Raw genomic sequence first — 24,633 nt, forward strand, 5'->3', positions numbered from 1 at the left:
GGGCATGTGTGTTATTCAGTAGGTGTGTGATTGTGGTATTTTTCCCAACTGAGGGATTAGGGCTGTGTCATTCTGTGGTCCACAAAGGCAGTGACCCTCTCATATGACAAGCATGGCCAAAACTCCCTCTTGGCTCATCCTGTGGAGGGCTGGCCCCCCCGCCTGTGTAGGGCTGCTTGTGGGCTGAGAGGCTGGCCTCCTGGACTGAGGCGCTCCTGTATGTGTTCATTGGAGAAGGAGAGAGCAGGTGATTTGGAGCAGGTCAAAGCTGGCCTTTGTGTCTCTTCTTGTTAGTTCCTTCCTTGTATTGCCCCCTTGTTTTTGTTTGCCTGCTTTTTGAAATGTGATCCCTTGTAACGGTGCCCTGGCCAGAGTATCCCCCTTTCCAGGCTCCTGTCTCTGTGGGGGCTATCCCAGCCCCTATTGCCAGCCCTGTCACTTGCAAGTTAATGTAGGATCTGAGGCAGCATTAAGTTGCTTCCTCATCTGCCAGCTCTCATTCCTGACAGTTACAAACAGTGCCAGTCCCAGGGTGCTGTGTGCATTCTGACAGCCCTTACAGTTGGGAACGGAATGGTGGGAGTGGATGCTCACAAGGACAGCACGAGCAAGTGAAGCCCTGAGACCCACCCTGCTCTAGGTCACCTGAGTCATCTGTGGTCCACTTGGTCTGTACCAGGGCTGTGCTGGCCGCTGGGCATCGCCAGTACTGCTGGGGACTCAGGAGTCATTAGCTTACCTCCTTATGGGCGTGGGGTGTCATGAAGAATGCAGGAGGGGGTAGGAGGCCTCTGGAACAGATGGTGCCTGCTGAGCATGAAGCATACGTAAGACGTAGCCGGCCCTGGTGGGGCAGAGAGTGAAATGATGTGCAGTCAAGGCAGAGAAGACAGTTCATGCAGGGGAAGAGATGTGAGGCATGGGACGTTCTGTGGGCCCTGCTGATGGAATAGAGGGAGGAGGCCACGTCCCACAGGGTTGATACTGGGGAGTCTGGGCCCCCGGCTCTTAGCAGGGGAGAGCCTCTGGGCTCTGGCTGCTTGCTGAAGGGAACTGTGTGCTCTGTCTGGGCTCTGGGAAGGTGGTGGAGGAGCCCCAAAGGAGGGTGGCTGGTTCTGGCTTCCTAACAGGGTGAAGACAGAAGCGGTGGTGGAGAGCAGGTGGGAAGCACACTGAGGGAGCCAAGAGGCTGCAGATGCCCTGGGCAGCAGGTTTCAGGAGGGCTCCCCTGGCCTGGTCATGCTCACTGTGGACACTGGTGAGGAGAGGGAGCGCACTGTGCAAGGAAGTGACCGAACAAGGATGCCCTTAGCCTTCCTCTAAGCCTCTCCCTTGCTCAGAAGTTACATTGATGAGGAATGAAGCTGGGGGCCTTCGATTCCACCAGCTTTGTGGTGTCTGTAGTCATCCAAACCTAGTTTACAGGCTCTTAAATGCATTCCTGCCCTTGGAATAGTAGATAGCACCCCTACCCCCACATCCCCATTTTAAAGATGAGGAAACTGAGAAGAGTTTGATGAGGCACTGAGCCAGAAAGTGGCAGAGAATCGGGTCTTCTGCACCCAGCTTCTGTGCCCTTAAGTACATACTGTACTACATAAGGTCCTCCTGGTTGGGGTGATGACTGTACCCCTGTTTTCTTAGCCAGGCCTATCCTGCCTGTGGGCCCACAGATTTCCATCTGAGACAGGGCCATGTGCAGATGGCAGCAGGTTTGGAGTCATAGATTTAGCTTTAGCCCCAGAGATAAGACTCATGTTGGGCAAGATCCCTGGTCCTCCCCAGGTCTGTACCTTCCTGGATGAAGAGGAACCAGATGAGACCCCTGGTCCCCATTACCACAGCCAGCTATCTGTCCCTGTCCAGCCACTAGAGCAGCCAGGGGGTGGCATTGGACCTGGGAAGTACTTAGTGGCTTGCTTTGTTTTTGCAGTTGGTCTTGCTGCCGCAGGCTGTTGTCTTGTGTAACAGAAGCTTGTTCTTCCCGTGAACACCTGTGGGCTGCTGTGTTCCAGGACACAGGCTGAACATCACGGCGGAGAACGACTGTCAGTGGCTGCACTGCTCCCTCAGAGACTTGAGCTCCCTGCTGCAGGCTGCAGGCCGCCTGGCCAAGTACTTTATCGGGGATGTTTGCCGCGAGTTTCAAGGACGTCCTCACAGTCGTGGACAGGTAGGCTGGCAAGCTGTGGGAAGGGGCCATTCCTTCTTCAGCTCTGGGGCACCTTGTGTGTGCCCCTTTCACAGTAACAGGAAAAGCAGCGTACAGTCAGAAACTGTTCTCAAAAGTGGCTTTGCACATTTTATCTCATTTCATCCTACAAGGTGCTTAAAAAGTTCCAGGAAAATGGAATAAAAAATATGTTTTGGTATAAAAATTTTTGAAATGCATGCATACAGGGGTATTCAAAGAGTTCATGGAAAGTGCATGTTATGAAAAACTGCACAAAATTTCAAAAAACTTTAATTACCTTCATATTCTTTGAGATACAGATAGCTCCATTTTATCGTTGAACAGGTTATGATTCAGAGATGGCAAAGACCCTGCTCAGGTCCCATAATTCACAAGAGGGCGCACCGGGATGGTAGGCAGCTTCCTGAGTCCGAATGCTGCACACTTCCCAAGCTACATCCAGAGTCTGCTTTCCTCCTCTTCCTGCATGGGGCGCAGAGGCGCTGGTGTCCCCCGGGGATAGGCCCATTACCCATGTTTACTGTCAGTCATCTTCACCTCATGTATACAGTGAGGTGATGTAGGAGAGAGCCAGAGTTATCTTTTTTTTTTTTTGACAGGCAGAGTGGACAGTGAGAGAGAGAGACAGAGAGAAAGGTCTTCCTTTGCCGTTGGTTCACCCTCCAATGACCGCCGCGGCTGGCGCACCATGCTGATCCGAAGGCAGGAGCCAGGTGCTTATCCTGGTCTCCCATGTTAAAAAATATTTGTTTATACATTTGAAAGTCAGAGTTACACAGAGAGAAAGGTCTTCCATCCACTGGTTCACTCCCCAGTTGGCTGCAATGGCCGGAGCTGTGACGATCTGAAGCCAGGAGCTTCTTCGAGGTCTCCCGTGTAGGTGCAGGCCATAGCAGAGCTGGATCGGAAGTGGAGCAGCTGGGTCTCAAACCCACATGGGATGCCAGTGCTTCAGGCCAGTGCCACAGTGCCAGCCCCTAGAGTTATTTGACGGGAGACACTTGCTGTTTGACCTTATTTGAATGAAGTGTCAGGAGCTGCGCCTTCTCCATAGCCCACGTGATCAGCAGGGTCTGCGCTGTCTGTGAGGCAGACCTAATATTAAGAGTGCTTTACCAGGGGTTGGCGCCATGGCTCACTTGTTTAATCCTCCACCTGTGGCACTGGCATCCCATATGGGCGCCAGGTTCTAGCCCTGGTTGCTCCTCTTTCAGTCCAGCTCTCTGCTGTGGCTCGCGAGGGCAGTGGAGGATGGCCCAAGTGCTTGAGTGCCTCCACCCACATGGGAGACCAGGAGGAAGCACCTGGCTCCCGGTTTCGGATCGGAGCAGCTCTGGCTGTAGAGGCCATTTAGGGGGTGAACCAATGGAAGGAAGACCTCTCTCTTTCTCTCCCTCTCTCTCACTGTCTAACTCTATCTGTTAAAAAAAAAAAAAAAGACTGTTTACCATAGAGGTACTAAAAGACATTTAGAAATCTGTCTTTAATGTCAAACAGGCTTTTTTTTTAACTTTTATTTAATGAATATAAATTTCCAAAGTACGATTTATGGATTACAATGGCTTCCCCCACATACCGTCCCTCCCACCCACTACCCTCCCCTTTCCCACTCCCTCTCCCCTTCCATTCACATCAAGATTCATTTTTGATTATCTTAATATACAGAAGATCAGCTTAGTATACATTAAGTAAGGATTTCAACAGTCAAACAGGCTTTGAAGAGTTACACCAAATGCACATTTGTGTAACCCTAGTTAGCACCATGGTTTCCTAGAACTTCACATGAACCTTGGCTTTTATTAACTCTCGCTTTGTTGATTGCAAGTGTCCTTTCTGACAGCTCTCCAACCCCAAACAATCTGTGGTTTTTCTTGTTTTTTCTCCAAAGATGTATATATTTATTTGAAAGGCAGAGTGGCAGAGAGGAAGAGAGATCTTCCATTGCTGGTTCACTCCTCAAGTGGCTGCAACAGCTGGGGTTGGGCCAGGCCAAAGCCAGGAGCCTGGAAGCCTATTTGAGTCTTCCACATAGATGACAGGGGCCAGGCACTGCTGCTTTCTCAGGTACATTAGCGGGGAGCTGGATCATAAGTGGAGCAGCTGGGACTTGAACCTGTGGTCACATGGGATGCGAGTGTTGCAGGTGGAGCTTAACCTGCTGTGCTACCATGCTGGCCCCAACCTGTAATATTTCTATTTGGAGTAAAATCCTGCTTTCTCCTTTCAGAGAGGAGCATTTTTCAGAGTGTGGTCGCTTTTCAGAGGTGCCAACTTCCAGTTCTCTCTTTGTACCTGCACAGTCAGCCGGAGGGGAGGATTGGGCAGTTTGCCTCTAGCAAGTTCCCAAGTTGGTGGCTACATTCCCAGGTTTCCATAGGGGAAGCACAGAGATAATGTAGCCAGGTCTTGGGTTTTTTCCCCCTTTACTTAGGAAAGAGATGTCTGTCTCCAGCAAGAGGGGCTCTTCCAGTTTCCTGAACAGTGCTGGTTATATTGTACTGTATTTTTTGGCAACCAGTCAGCTCAACAACTTGATCCTAAGAGAATTGGACTTAAAAACACTTCAGTTTATTCTAGAAACATTTGTTTCTCCCTCTTCTAAAGTTTGATCATAAACATTTTCTTTTTAAGGTTTTTATTTATTTAGTTGAAGGTTAGAGTGACAGGGAGAAAGGGACACACACACAGACAAATCTTTCATCTATTGGTCCACTCCCCAAATGTGTACAGTATTCCAGGCTGAAGCCAGGAGCCAGGAACTCCATCCACATGCCCCACATGGGTGGCAGGGGCCCAAGCACTTGAACCACCACCTGCTGCCTTTGGGTTGCATTAATAGGAAGCCAGATTGAAAGTGGAATAGCTGGAACTTGAAGAGGCACTCTGATACACAATGCAGAGTCTCAAGTGGCATCTTTTTTTTTTTTGAAGCTTTTTCCGTATTTGTTTGAGATGTACAGTTACAGACAATTAGAGGGAGAGACAGAGAGAAAGGTCTTCCTTCCATTGGCTCACTCCCCAGGTGGCCACAATGGCCAGAGCTGCGCTGATCTGAAGCCAGGAGCCAGGTGCTTCTTCCCAGACTCCCATGTGGGTGCAGGGGCCCAAGCACTTGGGCCATCTTCTGCTTTCTCAGGCCACAGCAGAGAGCTGGATTGGAAGAGGAGCAGCCAGGACTGGAACTGGTGCCCATATGGGATGCCAGCACTACGGGCGGAGGATTAACCTACTGCACCATGGAACCAGCCCCTCAAGCGGCATCTTAACCTGCTGTGCCACAGCACCCACTCCAGAGTTCTCAAATCTTCAGAAAAGTTCAAAGTATTATACAAGAAATACCCAGCACCAAACAAGGATACTTCAAAAACTTCATGGAAAGTTAAATGAAAAGTATGAGTTTATTTTGGTGCAAAAGCAACTTTGAATTCCTTGCATAGTTGTTTTCATCATATGCATTTCCCATGTATGTTGAAAAAAACTTTCTGTGCCAAAACAAACTCATACTTTTAATTCCATTTATCCACATACTTAACTGAAGTATTCTCATATTCTGCAGTGCACATTTTCTTTCTTATGTATCTGTCTACTTGAAACATTTCCTTTTAAAAATGATCTTTAAATGAAAGCTAAGATGGTTTTATCATTATATGTATTTATAGAAAGATCCATGTCAGCCTATTTAGATAAACCATCCAAAGAGCATATCTGCTTTTTAAAAACATTTTTTTTATTCTTGTTTTGTGTTCATTGTAGATGATTTGGAAATAAAGGGCAGTAGAGGAAAAAGGTAATCCATCATCTACCTCTTCCATCCCATCCCCAGAGCAAATGGCACCAATGAGCCTGTTCCGGTGAAAATTCTTCCAGTCTTTCTTCTGTTAGGAGAAGACCCTTAAAAAACAAAGTTAGGGGGCTGGTGCATTGGTGTAGTGGGTAAAGCCTCTGCCTGCAGTGCTGGCATCCCATATGAGTGCCAGTTAGAGACCAGGCTGCTCCACTTCCAAACCAGTTCTCTGCTATGGCCTGGGAAAGCAGTAGAAAATGGCCCAAGCCCTTGGGTCCCTGCACCCACGTGGGAGACCTGGAGGAAGCTTCTGGCTCCTGGCTTTGGATTGGTGCGGCTCTGACTGTTGTGGCCAGTTAGGCTGTGAACCAGCGGGTGGAAGACCCCCCTGCCGCCTCTCTTTTCTCTCTGTAACTCTGACTTTCAAATAAATAAATCTTTTAAAAAAACCTAAGTTAGAATATGCTCTGTGTATATTTTGTTACAGCATTTTCATGTTTCTAAGACCTCTATATTTGTCATTAAATATTCAAGCATCATTTTATTACATATATTAATTGCATTCTCTGGATATTTATATTGTTTTGGAAATTTCTATAAGTAGTGCTTAGTGTAAGTGTCCTTGTCTGTCAGTCTTCATACACATCTCAGATTATTTTCAGGATATAATTGAGGTCTGATCTTGATTCCTTTTTGTATGAGGGAAAAGCTGTCCTTGGGACCTTTCTGTTGGTATCTTGTCCACTTTGTCTGCTACAGGCCATAAGCTGAATATTTGTCTTGCCTATTTCTTTGCCAACAGGTTGGTCAAAGTCACTCTGTATGGACCTCAGATCAAATAGTGCAACACTGAAACTGCCGTGCCACCAGTATTGAAACCAGACCTCATTGCCATGTAAGTATAAAGTTGGATGTTTGCCCGTTCTCCGGAGAGACCATACCTACCCTCTTTCACAGGGACAGTAGCGGCTGCTGTGAAGGGGAACACTCCCAGACAGAGAACGATGGTTGTGCTCTGTGTCTTGGGCAAAGGTGACTGGGATTTGTCAGGCAGAAGAGAGCTGGGGTAGATTGTATAGAGCAGAGCTTGTGGGAGCAGAGACTGTCCAAGCTGAGACAGGGCCTGCGGCTGGGAGGTGGTAAGCAAGTGGTGTGGTGGGAACCGAAGCAGGATCAGTGCATGGGGAATGGTGTGGAAACACCTGTGTGCTGTGAGTCTCAGGCAAGAGACTGAAACTGTGGTATGTGGAAAAGACAGTTTCACACTCACAGGTGTGTGTGTGTGTGTGTGTGTGTCTAGCAGGCAAGCAGTTAATTCTGTAGTGGACACCAGCTGGTGTTCTCTCAGTTCTGTTCTTCAGGTTCCATAAATTAAGGGATCCGTTGGCATGACTGCCCTCCCATGCTTCTCCACCAGTCACAAATCCCAGGTTATCTGAGTGTCTAACCAGCTGGTTATAAATTGGGGTTCCCACAGCCCCCTCCTCAGGGTCAATTAGTTTGCTAGAGAGGCTCACAGAACTCAGGGAAGCACTTACTTGTGTTTACTGCTGTCTTATAAAGGTTGTTACAGAGGGTACCAGCAGGCAGCAGGTGGAAAGGGCAAGGTGTGAAAGAAGGGGTCTTCCTCCCCACTCCCCCAGGATCCTCTGCAGTTGGGAGAAATACCCATGGGTTCTTGTCTCCTGTGTTTGCCAATGGAAGTGTGAAGGCAATGACTATTTATTTATTTATTTATTTAAAAGACTTATTTACTTGAAAGGCAGAGTTACAGAGAGACAGAGGCAAAGAGGGAGAAAGAGAGGTCTTCTACCCACTGGTTCACTCCCCAAATGGATGCAATGGCCAGAGGTGGGCTGATCCAAAGCCAGGAGCTTCCTCTGGGTCTCCCACATGAGTGCAGGGGCCCAAGGACTTGGGCCATCCTCCATTGCTTTCCCAGGCCACAGCAGAGAACTGGTTCAGAAGTGGAGCAGCCGGGACTTGAACCGGCCACCCATATGGGATGCTGGCACTGCAGGAGGCGGCTTTACCCTCTATGCCACAGCACTGGCCCCAGAAGGCACTCATTTAAGTAGAAATGGGTTTCTTGGGCTGTGCAAGACAGAGCAAGGTTGTTTCATGACTGAAAACCAGGCTTCCACATAAGGCATAGTCCTCACACATTTTCTCGTTCAGGGAAGTCATACAGATTCATTGAATTTCCAAGACATTCTGGGAATGTCACTGAGCCCACCTGCAGGGGCATCTGGTTGATTGTAATGAGATAAAATAGGGCTGTGTGGTTTTGGGGGAAGGGTTATCCGGAAGTTTGCTGAAACAAGGTCTTTGGGTTTGTGTAGAAGCTGCATATGTAGGCCTGCTGGAGAGGTAGGGCTGGAGGGTCCAACCCTCTGGTCTTAAGGCTGGTTCTCCTGGACGAGTTCCCGTCCTGTGGTTACTGGGGGCTTCCCCAGAAATGCTTCATGTTCACATGGGCTCTGGAGGTGTGCCTGAAAGGGCCTGCCATAAGTAATGGAGACCATCTCTGTGCCACCTCGGAAACTTGGCTGGACCTAAGGACTAAAGGCCAACATTTTAACAGAAGATATGTATGTATCTTTAAGCATTTTATTGAAATACAGTACAAAAATATTTTTATTGCCCTAATTTTTTTAAGATTTATTTTATTCTGGGGCTGATGCTGTGGCATAATGAGTAAAGCTGTCACTTTGCAGTGCCAGCATCCTATATGGGTGCTGGTTTGAGTCCTGGCTGCTCCGCTTCTGATCCAGCTCTCTGCTATGGCCTGGGAAAACCATTGAAGATGGCCCAAGTCTTTGGGCCCCTGCACCCACATGGGAGACCCAGAAGAAATTCCAGGCTCCTGCCTTCAGAGCAGCCCACTCTTCTATTCTCTGGTTCATTCCCCAAATGGCTGTAACAGCCAGGGCTGGGGCAGGCTGAAGCCAGAAGCTAGGAGCTTCTTTTGGGTCTCCCATGTGGGTGCAAGGGTCCAAGTACTTGGGCCATCTTTCACTGATTCCCCAGGGGCATTAGCAGTGAGCTGGAATGGAAGTGGAGCAGCTGGGACCAGTGCTCATGGGATACTAGCACTGCAGATGGCAGCTTAACCTGCTGTGCCACAGCACCAGTCCCACAAAGATAGCTTTAAAAGAAAAAAAAAGAATTGTAGACATATCACCTTGTCCATAAATCCTCGAGTGTATGTGCATATACCCTAGGAATAATATAATTCTCCTATGTGACCATTATACCATAATCAACATTCAAAAAAATGTAACGGATGCCATAATATTATGTACTGTATGGAGTATAGTCTGAGCTCAGTTTTCCCCAGTGTTACCAGGAATATCTTCCTATCTTTTTTAATCCAAACTTTACTAATGAAGCACACATGAAGCATGTCGCCGGTAACCTTGAGCAGTTTCCCATCTGTGCATGTGTGTGCACATGTAGGAGAGAAGACTAATGACTGACCTTGTAGAGAGTCAGACCTACAAAATTGTTTTTAAGGAGCATTCTGTAGCCTGGGTTTGTCCAGTGTCCACTGTGTTAGATGAAGTTAAACATTGTTACTAGATAGTTGCTGGTGTCTCTCATCCTAGCAGGAGGTGCCTAATGTGGATTTGCCATGTAGTTGTTGGTGCTGAGTTTGGTTTTACAGTGGTGTCGCCTGTGTCCCAGCTCCGCGGCGTGGCAGTCTGCAACAGTGCTGCCCCGGGCCTGGCCTCGGACTTGACTCACAGGCTCCCCTGGAAGGAGAAAGGCGCCCAGTCTGCAGCAGGAGTTCCTGGGAATGTGTTGAGTCAGGAAGGGAGGAAATGCCCAGCCATGAGAAAAGAACGCTTGGAAGGGTTTAGCAGGATAATAGTGGGTTACACCGTGGTCAGTGAAAAGAATCCGTGCATCCATAGTGGGTTAGCAGAAAATGCGGGGAAGGGAGGCTCTTCTTAGGGGAATGCCAGCCAGGGAAGAGAAGAGGAAAGTCGGAGAAAGACCAGATGCAGCCCCCAGAGTAGCAGTGTTGGAGGCAGGGATCTGGAGCCAGACAGCAGGAACAGTATATTACATCGTCTCAGAGTGCCCCCCAGTGGCCTCACTGCTGTAACTGCAAGGGAGTAATTCCATTGTAGGTGGGTTGGAAACTCTGAGACAGCTCTTCTCTTTGTTACAGACCTGTTTATTGTCTCTGATGAACAGTGAGTCTTCTTAATGTCTGTCTTAGTGCACGGATCACAGAAGTCAGACAGCCTGCGCCTCAGTTATCGTCCAACCAGATAGAACATATGGCATGATGGAAGTTCAAGTTTAAGAATCTTTTTTTTTATAAAGATTTATTTATTTATTTGAGAAGTAGAGTTACAGACCAAGAGAGCTTAGGGTGACAGAGTTCAGAGTCGCAGAGACGGTGAAGGAGCTGGAGGAAGGGACCCTGGCTCGGGGCAGAAGCTTCAGGCCTGAAGTCATCCCAGGAATCGTCACAGAGTCTGGCCTGGGTGAAATGATTGGCAGCTGGGAGCCAGGTTCAGCTCATGGCTGCCTCCGTGTAGTTCTGCCAGTCCCTGTCTCCCAAGGGTGGGGCTGAGCTGACACGCCCTCTTCCCTTTCCAGGTCCAGGACAAGTTGCTGCTGTCTGCGTGCCACCTACTGGTCTCACTGGCCACCACTGTGCGGCCTGTCTTTCTGATCAGCATCCCTGCAGTGCAGAAAGTGTTCAACAGAATCACCGATGCCTCTGCCCAGCGGCTGGTCGATAAGGTGAGGTCTGGTCTCCCCAGCTGCAGGAAAGCAGAGGAAGAAGAGTGTGGCCTCTTTGCACTCAGCGGGCAGCTTGTGTCCACAGAGTTCTTACCTGGGCGGCACTGGCAGGTGGTCCTCAGCGATCCTCGCAGCGCCCTTTCCAGTGTAGTCAGGGTGCAGGCCTGTAGTGGGTGAGAAGGCGCCCTTGACAGGCAGACGGCTTTCGCTGCCTCGACACCTGGTAATTTGCTCTGTGGTCTGAGGGTTCTCTATGGTTTTTTGGTCCAAACCAGTCTAGGTTTTGTTTGTTGTTCCTGTGTGTGGTTTTTGAAAAGCTTCAGGCAGTGTCTTAGACCCCTTCTAGGAGGTTCAGGTTCGAATGAACAGAGAGGAGTGGAATAGGAGGGGAGCGCCGGGGTGGGAGTGCTTTGCTTTCCTTGCACTGCGGCTCTGTGGGTGGGGAGAGATGCCAGCCGGCTCTGCTCTCAGCAGCTTCTGAGAGTGTGGGCAACCAGCCGCTGAGGGGCTGCTCCCCTGTAGAGCTTCCAGTGCCAGAGGAGACGGGAAGGAAGAGGGCCAGGACTGGCACTGGGGTGCGCTAGTCCCAGACTTGGTCTTACTGCTGCATTTCTCTGTCCTCACCGGCTTGCCTTAGAGTTGGACCACAGAGCTGCCGGAGTCCCCGGCTGGGGCTCTGGGCGCAGAGTGTGCAGTGGTCACCGGCGGCCGGGCTTGCTGTTGCTCTTTGACCTCCGATGGATGCCTTTGGGGTCTCTTTTAGGCATGGGTGTTGGTGTGCCGAGCCCTCTCTAACATCTTTTTTTTTTTTTTTTTGACAGGTGGAGTGGACAATGAGAGAGAGAGACAGAGAAAAAGGTCTTCCTTTTTGCCGTTGGTTCACCCTCCAATGGCCGCCGCGGCTGGCGCAATGTGCTGATCCGATGGCAGGAGCCAGGTACTTATCCTGGTCTCCCATGGGGTGCAGGGCCCAAGCACTTGGGCCATCCTCCACTGCACTCCCTGGCCACAGCAGAGAGCTGGCCTGGAAGAGGGGCAACCGGGACAGAATCCGGCGCCCCGACCAGGACTAGAACCCGGTGTGCCGGCGCCGCAAGGCGGAGGATTAGCCTAGTGAGCCGCGGCGCCGGCCCCTCTCTAACATCTTACTGCTTCCGTGGCTGAACCTTCCAGAGAATGAGCAGCAGTGGCCTGTGTGCTCCATCAACCACCCCAGCCTCATCTCCGCGCTCTCCCGGGACTATCGCGACCTGAAACCCAGTGACGTCACTCCACAGAGAAAGGTGCCACTGGATGACAGTAAGTGACTGTTGACCCATTTCTGATACTTGTAAAAACAAACAAAGCAATTCACCTCTACACACTGGGAAAAAGAATTACTGTCTTTCAAGATTGACTCTGATCTTTTTCCAAATAATTCAGAGGTTTTGAAAGCGCCTGGGATCTTTACACACAGCACCTGAAGTTTGATTGTTTATATTAAAGAGGGGGGGAAAAAGAACCAGAACTCTTGTTCAAGTATGTGGTGTCAGGTTTTCTGGAAAGTCTTCCTGAAATAGCAGATAGTAAAACATGTTTGCAAAAATACAGTTTGTTTTCACAGTAAGAAAAGGTTGAAATATTTTTAGATGATGTCATTTGTAGAATGCTTCATGAATTAGTAGATATAATAAAGAATACTCTATATTTTTAAGAACATTACTTTTATAATCAGGAAGATTAATATGTGCTCATTGTACAAAAATATTAGAATAGTATAAAGAAGGAAAAGGAACATTCCTGAATTTGTCAATTTTAATATTTTAGAAAATAACCATTATAACTATGCCTTGTTATTCTTTCTTTTTTATTTTTAAATGTATCTTATGTTATATGCTTATAGTTGGATAATAGTAGCTTACCTATGTTTTTAAAAATTACATTCTTTTTATTTGAAAGGCAGAGAGAGAGGGAGAGGGGGAAAGAGAGAGAGAAACAAAGATGAGACACCTCTCCTCTGCTGGTTCACTCCCCTGGTGCCTGCAATAGCCAGGGCTGTGCCATCCCAAAGCTGGGAGCCAGGTCAGTCTGAGTCTCCCACATGTTGGTAGAGACCCAAGTACTTGAGCCACCTCTGCTGCCTCCCAGGTTGTACGTTTGCAGGAAGCTGGAATTGGGCACAGAGGCGGGATTTGAATCCAGGCACTGTGACGTGGAGTGCGGGTTTCCCAAGCTGCCTGCACCCACTACTGTACAGCGCCTGCCCCTAGCTTACCTACTGAGGTAAACACTCTGGGCACTCAGGTCTCTGTCCATGGCTTCCACATGCCAGGGTTCATCCAGGTACAGGTTGAAAATATTTGGGAAGAATGCTGCATTTGGACTGAACATGTACAGGGTTGTTTCTTGTCATGCTTCCCTAAAACGACTTAGCATCGTTAGGTGTTAAGTAATCTGGAGATGCTTCCCTGGGGCCTGTGGGTAGGGAATGGGCCTGGGTGCTCTGCAGGCACTGCACCATTCTGTGTAAGGGACCCAAGCATCCACACATGGCTCTAGGGGGTCCTGGGACCGGTCCCCCATGGCAGATTTGCATCCACATCCAATCTCTGGCTGTGCCAGCACCCGACTTCAGACTCTGCTCTGTGATCCTGCTTTCTAGTTTTTTTCAAAAACTGAGTAATTCTTTGAATTCTCCCATCAGTTTATGAGTTAGGGACTGTTAATTGTCTTAGTTTGTTCGCGAGGAAACTAAGGTATAGGAAGATTAAACAGTGTGGGCATTACCTGTGCAGCTGTTGTGGAGTCATGCTTTACGAAGCTGAAGGCTCTCCTTTTCTCACTTTACCGTGCTTGGTAATTATTTCAGTCAGCATAGGCTAGGGTGAGCTCTGTGGTCACAAGCAACCCAACAGCTTAGTGGCTTTAGTGCAAGAAAACATTTCTTTTTTTTAAAGATTCATTTATTTACTTGAAAGTCAGAGTTACACGTGGGGGGGGTGGGGGGACAGAGACAGAGAGAGAGGTCTTCTATCCACTGGTTCACTCCCCAATTGGCTGCAATGCTGGAGCCGCGCTGAACCGAAGACAGGAGCCAGGAGCTTCTTCAGGGTCTCCCTCATGTGTGCAGGGGCCCAAGGATTTGGGCCATCTTTTACTGCTTTCCCAGGCCACAGCAGAGAGCAACATTGGAAGTGGAGCAGCCAGGAGTTGAACTGGCGCCCATATAGGATGCCAGCACTACAGGCGATGGCTTTACATGCTGTGCCATAGTGCTGGCCACAAGAAAACATTTCTATACATTAAACTTGGGGCTTAAGGATCCAGCTTGGTGAAGGGCCCATTTCAATGTGTGCCTACACCAGGAGCAGTGGTTCTTACAGCTTATTGTCCAGAGCAAGCCTTAAGACCATTTCAGAGGGTTGGAAAGTGTCATGTCAGCTGAGTGACAGTGATGGTTTGCTGGGAGAATGTAGCTAAGAGCATGGTTAACATTTGTTGAATGGGTTGAAAACTTTGTGTACATTATTTCATTTGGTCTTCCCTGTGATCCTGTGAGATGTATCTTATCCTTTTTCCTGTCCCAGCTTTATAATTAGAAGTAGCTTCACACCTATGTAATAGTTGGAAAAGTAAGGTGAATGGCTTCATCTGTTCAGTCTGGGTGTTCTGTGTATCTTTCACCCAGCTTTTACCAGGTGTTGTTTTGCCACGGTGGTGCTTTCTTCCCACCAACACACACCTTTTTAGAGAAGGACAGACGTCACCACTTCCGTGGTGAAAGTGTTGCCTTTCTACAGAACGAGGTGCTGTCTGCACTGTAAGCAAACACCATCAATGCAGTCTAGATGTGGGACGGTGTTGAAGTAATGGCATTTAACATATACACCACATTAAAATTTTCTCCAGTAGTTATTACCAAAATACTTTTTTTTTTTTTTGCTTTTGAAAAACCAAGGCTGTATTCCAGGGTCGCATCTCTAGTCTCCTTTCATGTAGGAAAGCACCCTCATCTCTTCGCTTTCATGACCATGGAATGTTTGGAGAGTCTAGGCGTGTTTCTTTCTGCACGTTCCATGGTCTGTTCTGATTGTTTGGAGCAGTTTCCGGTGCAGTGACATGTACTTGCCACATGATTGACAGTGGTCAGTGTACCTGCTTCGGCAGTGTCTGTAAATCTGACCATCAGAGAGGCGCTGTCTTGCTGTGGCCTGGCAAGTGGAAGTTGCCTAGGCTCCTAGAGAAAGTGGCGGGCCCAGGGCTCACTGCTGGGTCTGAGGGGCTCCCTTGCCTGTCCTGTGGAGGTGGAGCCCAGTTCACTTCCCACACTCCTCTTACACAGACCCGCAGTGCTTTCTGAGATTTCTAAATAAATGTTTGTTTTTGTTTGAATTGTCTTCGGGGGCAGAGGTCTCTCCCCCTGGAACTGTGGTTTCCTGGAGTGGGAAGAGTTCACATGCTTGGAGTTGTTGTGGGTGGCTCCTCAGTTAGCAGTGTTCACTGCCCAGTGCCGCTGGCCAGCGTGCTGGCCCAGGCTTACTGTGGGCCGCTGTCTTTGTCCATCTTCGGCCTTCCAGGTGAGGTGGTGCTGTCCACGTTTTCAGAGGAGGAAACTGGCACTCAGGATCGAGCAGAGCTGGGGGCCAGACCCAAATCTCTTACCTCCTGAGCATGACTTTCTGCTCCCCACTCCCTGCAGCTGCGTCAACCCCCACAGAGGTGGCTGGGCTGTGGGGTGTAGGGACATTCAGAGCGTGCTGCCAGGCGGAAGCAGGCTCTCAGCCGGCTTTGGGTCAGCCTCTGGAGGTTGCGAGGTTAGGTGCACCAGGCTCAGGCTGAGCCATGGGGTCCCCTGGGGAGGCTGGTGGGAAGCTCCACTCCACATGTGCTCGGAGCAGTGACAGCTTCCCTGTCCTGGGTCTTCTCCTCGCCAGGCACATTGTTTACCTTGTCCCAACTTCATGTCTGAGCTGCACCCCGGCAAAGGTGGGAGTGCCAGGCATCCAGCCCAGCGTATGGAGCTGTCTGGGGACTGCGTGTGGCTCACAGCCAGGTGTTTCTCGCTGCCCATTGCTGCCACTGCTTCAGTGTTCCCTGCATGCTGCATGGTTTCAGAAAGTGCACTCATGCACTGGGGCAATGTCAGATTGTGTCACTCAGGATGATCCGTGTCATCAGGCCGCAGGCTGCTAGGCTGAGGACTGGACAAGCCGTCTGTGTGCATGAGCACACTGGAGGAGCAGGCTGACTGCACGTGTCCATTCTTGCCTGTGGTGATTCGCTCACTGGCCCATTTGGCAGTGTGGAGTTGCGATTGAATCTCAAGCACCTGACCTGGGATCATTTTGTTTTATTTATTTTTTCCTGTGGACTTGTTGCTGGGGGGTAGGGGCAAAAACCTGAGCAAGCAGGTGGGCAGCTGGAGTCCTGGCATCAGAGAGAGAAGTAAGATAAACCAGTACCTAGAGAGCAGGCTACAGAGAGAAACCCTGGCACCCTGGCCTGCAGAGGCCCTGCTCCCTTGGCCGGACTTCCTGGTCGTCTTCTGGATGCCTCTGCAAGTTCCCTCCCCTCCCCCATGCTCCCTCGCATCCTGCTTTCCTCAACCGCATCATAATCGGCACCCTGATCTCAATTTGCAGCCAAAGTGATCATCCACCAGACACTTAGTGTCTTAGAAGACATCGTGGAGAATATCTCTGGGGAGTCCACCAAGTTCCTCCAGATCTGCCACCACTCGCTGCAGGAATCCGTTCAGGTCTCCCGGGCCCTCTTTCCAGCTTTTATCCATCAGTCAGGTAGGAGCTGGCCCAGAGGCCTCACTGGTGGATGGCACTCCCAAGAGCCAGAGCAGTTGGTCAGAGGGGGTAGCACTCACGGCAGCTGCTCAGTGATTAAGGGAGGGGGAGCTGTGCTCAGGGTGGGCACCGTGGTGTGCATAGGCGCAGCTGGACCCCTTGGGGAAGGGAGCAGAGCCGTCAGTGTGGCCTTGGCAGTACTGTCGTGTGGCTCAGAGTCGCTGAGGCCCCTGGCCTGGTTGGCTTTTTTGAGTCTGCCTTGGCCACTCTGGAACGTGAGCGGACATGGGAGTCACAGGACCTTCCACGACAGCAGCGAGAGAATGTCTTCAGCTTAGAGCTGCTCAGCTCTTCAGTGGGGCAGTTTGACTGAGATCGTGTGGCCTGTCCTACCTGGTCACGGTCACCGACAGAGGCTCACTCCTGCCCTGGGGCCATTGGCCAGCATCATGAGAGCACTTACCGTGGTCTTGTCGGGCTCCCAGGAGGGGACCAGGGGCTTCACTGTCAGCACACACTCACTGATGGCCGCTTACAAGCTCATTCTGTGCAGTTTGAGATGTGGGATTGGAATTGCACTACATGTATCCAGTGTTTTCTGCAGTTAATCCATTTAATGGAGCAGAGCTGTGCAGCTGGTGTATACCCTCATTATCCACTTTGAGCCACTTGCCCCCTGGCCCAGGCGCAGGGGCTGTGGTCATGGAGAGAAGTGGCTGAAGCCCCAGGCGTTGATCCCACTGGACAGTGGTCAGCGTGCACACAGAGTGATCCATTGTGCTGGAGGCCGGCCTGTGAGGGCTTCGGCTTGATGTTTGTTTCCTGTGGGGACCCGGGGAGCAGAGGTCCCATGCACCAGAGCCTTGTTCTCTGCATGTGCTTTATCATTCCTGCTTTCTGTCACTGGCTCTGGTGGTGCAGGAAGCCTTGAAGAGAGAGTGTAGATTGTGGAAGAGTCCACTGAGCGTGGGCTGTGTACCCCTCGGAGCCTCGCTGTGACCTCCTGCCTTGCTCTTTCCCTTAGATGTGACTGATGAGATGCTGAGCTTCTTCCTCACCCTGTTTCGAGGCCTTCGAGTCCAGATGGGCGTGCCTTTCACTGAGCAGATCATACAGACTTTCCTCAACATGTTTACCAGGTAACTACCGGCCGCTGCCTGAGGATTTTGGGTTCTAGGGAGAAGCAGTGGGGCCTGGGGCCATCGGCTGCATTTTGTCACCTGCTGGTTGGCAGGGAAGCATGGCTTTGGTGACTGTGTGCCGTCCTCTTGTCTGCAGAGAGCAGCTGGCGGAGAGCATCCTGCACAAGGGCAGCACCGGCTGCCGCGTGGTGGAGAAGTTCCTGAAGATCCTGCAGGTGGTGGTGCAGGAGCCTGGCCAGGTGTTCAAGCCCTTCCTCCCCAGCATCATTGCCCTGTGCATGGGGCAGGTGTACCCCATCATCGCGGAGGTAGGAGGGCCGGCGGTGCTGTGTGCCACTCCCGTCTCGAGATTGGGGAGTATTGAAATAGGAAAAGGCGTTGTGTTTTCAAGTCATTTTAATATTCTTGTGAAGTAGTTTTTCCAAGAAAGATGGCATTTAGCTTTGTACAGTCTCTCTGTATTGATTAAATCCATTAGAGCGGTGTGGTGTGCGTGTGCCAGGTTGACCATCACAGGTTAGGTCGGTAAGATCGGTCAACACATATCACCAAGTATGCTTCCCTCATAAGAGTGTTCACAGCCTGTAGGGTGTGAGGCAGCTTCCGTGTCACGGGCGAGCTCTGTGCCCTCAGTCCCTCGGTGTGGTACCTGCCATGGTCCTACAGATGGAACTTCAGTTGTGAGTTAACATTTCCAACTGTCTGTTCTAAGAACAAAGTAAGTTCAGTTGTTGTGTTAGTCTGCTTCTTGTTACTTTGAGATGCCTTAGAGGAGTGTCTTTGGGAAAGGAAAGGCTTATTGAGGCCATGGTTCGGGGGTTATAGTGCAGAGGGTGTACTTAGTAATCAGGTGTGTGATAGCCACTCTCAGGTGCCACAGTTAGCTCGAATCTCCTCTCTCAGTCCATCCACCATTCACACGGAGACATCGGAGTTTCAGTGGCTGCACGAGTTTAGGGCAGACCAGCCCCGTAGCGGCCACAATGTTTGCTTCGCCTCAGGAAGCACACGGGAGCCCTGTATGGCTTCCTGCCACGGAAGCCTGTGGCCTCTGGTGTTGGTTTCATTTTAATATATCTGGGCTTTATAACTTAGAGTTCTACAAAGACCTCTGGAATAATGTGAAGTGCCTGTTGCCCACTGATTTGGAGGTTTGGGGCTAAGCTGGGAAACCCTGCTGAGCTGCCTCCCCCTCTCCTGCTGCGCTCAGAATCTTTGAGGCCAGGAAGAGCGAGCCGGGTCCAGAGAGCGAGCAGCGCGGTGTGCGGCTCCCCCAGGAGGTCCTCCTGACGGCTTCTTGGTGGTTCCTGAATGCTCTGTAAACTTCGCTTTCCTAGCTGCTTTTAAGACATCTTGTTTTTCGTTAGCCTGAGAGGTTGCCTAACACCAGCACATTAGCTGGAATTGAGTTTTTGCCCTAGGAAAGTGAACGACACAACCAAGATGGGACGGTCATATTGGCATTTTTCAGAACAGAGAATCTGTGGTCCTAATTGGCCCCTCACTCAGCTGCCTTTTTGTCTGGTGTGTAGAGTTGAATGCTTCCTTCAGAAAAAGGGCCCCTCAGCCCTGACGGGGGTGTCTGTCTCCAGCGTGGGCCATCTCTGCCGAGTGATCCTGATGTGCACGGTGACACTGTGGGCTTTGGTTTTCTGCACAGAGTGTGTGTGGGAAGCTGGTGCCCTGCTTGCTGGCAGCAGGCATCTCTCTGGCCTCTGTCACAGGGCCAAGGCTGCAGGAAGGGAAGGGCTGAGCGTCCATGTGTGTGTCTCCACAGCGGCCCGCCGCGGATGTGAAGGCCAAGTTATTTGAGCTCCTTTTCCGGACCCTCCATCACAACTGGAGGTACTTCTTCAAGTCCACTGTGCTGACCAGCGTGCAGCGGGGGCTAGCCTAGGAGCAGAGGGAGAACGAGCCCCAGTTCAGTGCCATCATGCAGGTGAGGGAAGGGCCGAGAACAGGCGTGCCCCACCATGGTCCATTGGCCCGCCTGTTCCTTGGCTGACTTCCTGGCGCATGGTCCCACCTCCTCCCACCTGGCCATTGCAGCATGTCCTGTCTTTGAAGCCCAGCCCAGCTTCTCACTATGTAGGGAGCCTCTCTCTCTTCTGTAAACAGGGCTGATCCTGCCTGCTTGGGGTGGGGGTGGGGGGCTAAATAAGATCACATTTACAAAGTGTTTGGTGCTTACAGGTGTTTGACAAGTGTCACTTCCTTACTGCCTGTCTCCTGCCCCCCTGCACCCACCCCCGGCACTAACTCACACTGAGGGGGTGGGGAGCGGCCATCAGCAGAGGTGCTGCCCTGGGAGCGAGCAGTGGTGATGGTTCTGTCTGGTAGAAAAGTGAGCTGTGTGGGTCCCGTGCTCCTGGCAGTGGTGGCCCCTGTGGGCAACACTGGGCTTCTGGGAGCTGCTGTCAGATGCTCCCTACCTTTTGCACTCAGCTGTCAGGCTTTTGTATTGTTTTTCTGAAGACTGATTTTAAAGATTTATTTGTTCATCTGAAAGGCAGTTAGAAGGAGACAGAAAGGGTGTGGTCTGCCATCCACTGGTTTGCACCCCAAATGGCTGTAATGGTTGGGGCTGGGCCAGGCCAAAGCCAGGAGCCAGAAACTCCATCTGGGTTTCTCACATGGGTGCAGGAGCCCAAGCACTTGGGCCATCGTCCCCTGCCTTCCCAGGTGCATTAGCAGGGAGCTGGGTTGGAAGTGGAGCAGCCGGGACTCAAACAGGTGCTCATATGGATTGCTGGTGTCGCAGGGAGCAGTTTACCCTGCCGGGGCCCAGGCTTCTGTATTCTGAGACCCAGACTAATGGGGGCTTGGAGGGGGGCTTGTCTTTGTTTTTTCACTGTGCTTTTCCTCATGGGGAAGCCAGAGGAATTCCTACCCCTCCTCCCTTCAGCCAACACACACCATGCGTGTGGGCATGCATGTACAGTGTGCACACACACACATACAACACACATGTGGGAATTCCTGCCTGGAGAGCTTGGGTTGGAATAGCCAGGTACTTGTTCCCCACCCCCTACCTCTCCAGCACTTCCCTGGCTCAGGGCTGCTCATAGCGTCACAGTTTGGCAGTTGCTTATGTGTAGCTATGGTTTGGTGGGCAGTTCTACTTCTGAGTATTTTACCCGAGATGAACACAGACAAACATTAATACAACCTGAACACAGGTGTTTATAAAGGCTTGTTTCCTGATTGCCCCAAACTGGGAAAGTGCAGATGCCCATCTGCTGGTGAATGGATGTACAAACGGGCACATCCGTGTCATGTACTAACTCAGCCATGGGAAAAAACACATGGCTGGTACAGATAACACCAAAGATGGATTTCAGATCTTTCACCCCATGTGAAAGCAGCAGGTTCCCAAAGACAGGGACTCAGAGCTTTGTAGGGGGGGGTGAGATGAGGTAGAAAGAAGAAGCAGGACCCAGTGGGGAAGACTCAGGCTGAGCCTTGTGAGGAGCACTCCTCAGGTCTGACCGAAGGTCGGGAGGCCTGGGGCAGCAGGTGCGCTCGCCGTGGCCCTCCACATAAGGGCAGGCTTGTGCTTAGGGTCGAGGGCCTGGAAAGACTTGGTCTGAGGGGCTTAAGATTTATGTATTTATTTGAAAGGCAGACTTAGAAGCAAAGGCAGAGAGAGAGAGAGAGGTCTTCATCCACTGGTTCCCTCCCCAATTGGCCACAATGGCTGGAGCTGCACTGATCTGCAGGCAGGAGCCAGGAGCTACTTCCATGTCTCCCATGTGCATGCATGGGCCCAGGGACTTGGGCCATCTTCTGCTGCTTTCCTAGGCCATAGCAGAGACCTGGATCGGAAGTGGAGCAGCCGGGATTTGAACCGGCACCCATATGGGATGCTGGAACTGCAGGTGGCGGCTTTACCCACTACATCACAGTGCCGGCCCCAGTCTGAGGGGTTTAAATGCTACTTATAAAATGGTGGGCTTATTTCCGAGGCTTTTGGACAGTCCTTTCTCCAGCCTGACATCCACCTTTTGAAGCAAAATCTCTTCTACTTGGAGACACTCAACGCCAAGCAGAAGCTGTACCACAAGGTAAATGCTGTGTCTCCTTCTTCAGCCTCGGGTCGGGCACTGGGACCTGCCGTGGCCCCCACTCACTGGTCTCTCTCTGCCCACAGAAGACCTTCCAGACCACTATGCTGTTCCAGTTCGTGAACGTGCTGCTCCAGGTCCTCGTTCACAAGTCCCATGACCTCCTGCAGGAGGAGCTCGGCATCGCCATTTACAACATGGCCTCTGTGGACTTCGACGGCTTCTTTGCAGCCTTCCTGCCAGAGTTCCTGACTGTGACGGTGTGGATGCCAACCAGAAAAACGTGTTGGGGCAGAGTTTCAAGATGGATCCGGTGAGGTGAGAGGGCTGAGAGTAGGGCCAATGTGGGCCAGGGGCGGGGGCTCATCAGGGCCCGGGCCTGGTTGTGCACATTCTGGAGGTTGGCCACAGTTTGTCCAGTGGATGCCCCGGGGCTGGGCTGCCTTTCGGTGGAGGGGCACACGCTCTTCCCCAGTCTCGGCTTCTGCATTGTCGTCTCAGCCACGTGTGCCCACCTCCTGGGCCTAGCACTCAGCTCCTTTGTCCTGACCTGTGCCGTCGCCCTGCCCTCGTCTCCTCATGGGGAGGTGCTCCTCCGAGCCAGCACTGGTGTGGTAGAAGCCGCGCCGGGTACTCTTGCCCAAACTTGCAGACAGGTGGAGAAGATTGGTGCCCGGCAGCTGTGCCCGGGGGGCCGGGGTTAGAGCTGGGGCTGACCTGCGGCCACCAGTCCTGGGAGTGGCCCTCACAGCACGCACCTGGGCCGTCTCCACCTGACAGCAAGCATCGCTGGTGATGCGTGCTGTGCCGCTGCACGGTGCCCGGCATCTGCTGTGGCCTCCTTCCTGGGCGCTGCCTCCTCCTCCTGCCGCAGGTGCCCCAGTCTCTGGGCCCAGCAGGCTGCTCGGGGAGCTTCCCTTGTGAAATAAGCAATGTTCCTCTTTATCTGCCTGATCCTGGGTCAGGTCAGGGGAGGTCCTGATGGCATGTTCGTGCCTGCGCGTCAGCGTGGAGAGCCGCAGCTGCTCCAGGGGAGCAGCCGTAACGACTCTCTGCTTTGTGATGTGCAGCAGGGCGGTTTCTTCTCACATCCTACTTACTTTTGTCTTGGATCGGCTTTTACTTGGGTTTGTCTGGTCCTCTCCTGAGCTTCTGGAAGTTCACTTCAGCTACTTGGGTATTTTTCCTTCCTTGTATATTTTTTAAAGATTATCAATTTATTTAATTTATTTAAAAGGTGAGTAACAGAGGGATATTCTGTTTGCTGGTTCACTTTCTAGATGGCCACAACAGCCAAGTCTGAGGCAGGCGAAAGCCAGGAACCAGGAACTCCATCTGGGTCTCCGCAGGGACCCAAGTGTTAGGCCACCTTCTGCTGCATCCCCACGTGCATTAGCAGGGAGCTGGGTCAGAAATGGAGCAGCCGGGACTCAAATCAGTGTTCCCATATGGGAGGCCAGCATTGCAAGCTGTGGCTTAACCTGCCGTGCCACAACCCTGCCCCGCCTCCCTTTCATCAGAGGCTGGATTCTGTATTATCAGTTTCTAACGACATGAATTTCAGTCAACTTGTTGATTTTAAAACTTGGCTTCTGCTTCTACTTACACATCGGAAGCACTTGGGTGTGTATGAAAAAATAGGGAAGCACACTCAGGTTCCACTCTGGAACTTCTGATTTGCTGTTTAAAAAGCAACCCCCATGGTGCTGGTTCTAGTCCCGGCTGCTCCACTTCCGATTCAGCTCTCTGATATGGTCTTGGAAAGCAGAAGAAGATGGCCCAAGTCTTGGGTCCCTGCACCCGTGTGGCAGACCCGGAAGGAGCTCCCAGTTCCTGGTTTTGGGTGAGCCCAACTCCAGCCATTGTGGCCTTTTGGGGAGTAAACCAGTGAATGGAAGCTCGCTCCCTTCCTCTCAGATAAAAAGGCATTGCCCCTTCTGTTCGTGAATTCACTGTGAGTTTGAAGCCGCTGCCTGGAGTCTGGGTCCACAAGCTCCTGCCTTCACCCAGTCTTGCTGGGAAGATGGGCTTGCAGTGTGCTTGGAAGAGGCGGAGGGTCACGTGGCGGGTGCCCGGGAGGCACTGGGATCCCCTGGGGGTCCGTGCAGAGGGTGCACTTAGCAGTCAGGAGCAGAACTGCCAAGGACAGCCGAGGACAGTGCCGCTTTCTCACCATTCCACCCCTCAGCCCGGGAGAGACGCCATGGGCCCTGCTGTGGGACTCCTCTGCCAGCCCCTCCCCTGATTGCCTTGAAATCTCGGCTCTTTGTCGGAGATTCACAGACTCGTGTTTTTGTTCTTGTTTTCTCAGCATTCCATTGTGATACTAAGAGACCAAGAGGCTTAATGAGCAATAAAAGGCTTATGTTGTTATAAACCCTGGTGCAGAGCTTCTTTCCACTCGGGCCTCTGCCTGGCCAGCATCCTGCCGGGGAGCAGGGTGGCGAGGCTTGAGGCCTCCATGGCGGGCCACTCGGAGCCATGGGCAGACCAGGACCCCAGTTCTAGTGAGGGCAGGAGTGGCAGCCTGGACAGCCGGCCCATGGGGGAGGTAGCACTGGCATCCAGGCCCGCTCCTTCCCTTCCCAGGATGCCCGGCCAGAGCTGAGGGTTCTGCGGGGGCGGGAGGGGAGGCCTCTTGATGGAGCACCCAGGGGTAGAGGGTGGAGTGGGGATGGCGGGAGGGCGAGTGAGGGCAGGGGTGGAGAGCTCCCTGACAGGTCTCAGCGCCAGAGCCTTGCCCAGCTGTCCACGTGCATGGTAGGTACCCATCCTAGAGTTTGCAGCACTTCCTGTGGTAGGTGTGATGGGCGGGGCTCCCTGGAGGAGTTGGGGGTGTGGTTCCTGAGAAAGAGGAGGAGTCATTGTAGGCAGGGAGAGAGTGTGGGCTGATGGCTTCTATCGCTGTGGG

At 51.5% G+C, this 24,633-nt stretch overlaps 1 protein-coding gene across 1 annotated transcript; it reads left to right on the forward strand.

The window, feature by feature from the left end:
- Nucleotides 1-1,239: 1,239 nt before the first annotated feature.
- LOC149120551 (exportin-6-like) lies at nt 1,240-24,065 on the forward strand. Its single transcript, XM_089320822.1, is given in 12 exon segments — nt 1,240-1,258; nt 2,016-2,173; nt 9,666-9,866; nt 10,593-10,739; nt 11,849-12,038; nt 16,361-16,516; nt 17,541-17,655; nt 17,795-17,966; nt 19,436-19,597; nt 21,624-21,722; nt 21,809-21,971; nt 21,974-24,065. Coding segments are annotated over 12 exon segments (1,653 nt in total). The 3' UTR covers nt 22,045-24,065.
- Nucleotides 24,066-24,633: the final 568 nt, after the last annotated feature.

The sequence above is a fragment of the Oryctolagus cuniculus genome, chromosome 19 (genome assembly GCF_051225735.1).
Source record: "Oryctolagus cuniculus isolate XC-2025 breed Fujian yellow rabbit chromosome 19, ASM5122573v1, whole genome shotgun sequence".
In the NCBI taxonomy this organism is placed as follows: Eukaryota; Metazoa; Chordata; class Mammalia; order Lagomorpha; family Leporidae; genus Oryctolagus; species Oryctolagus cuniculus.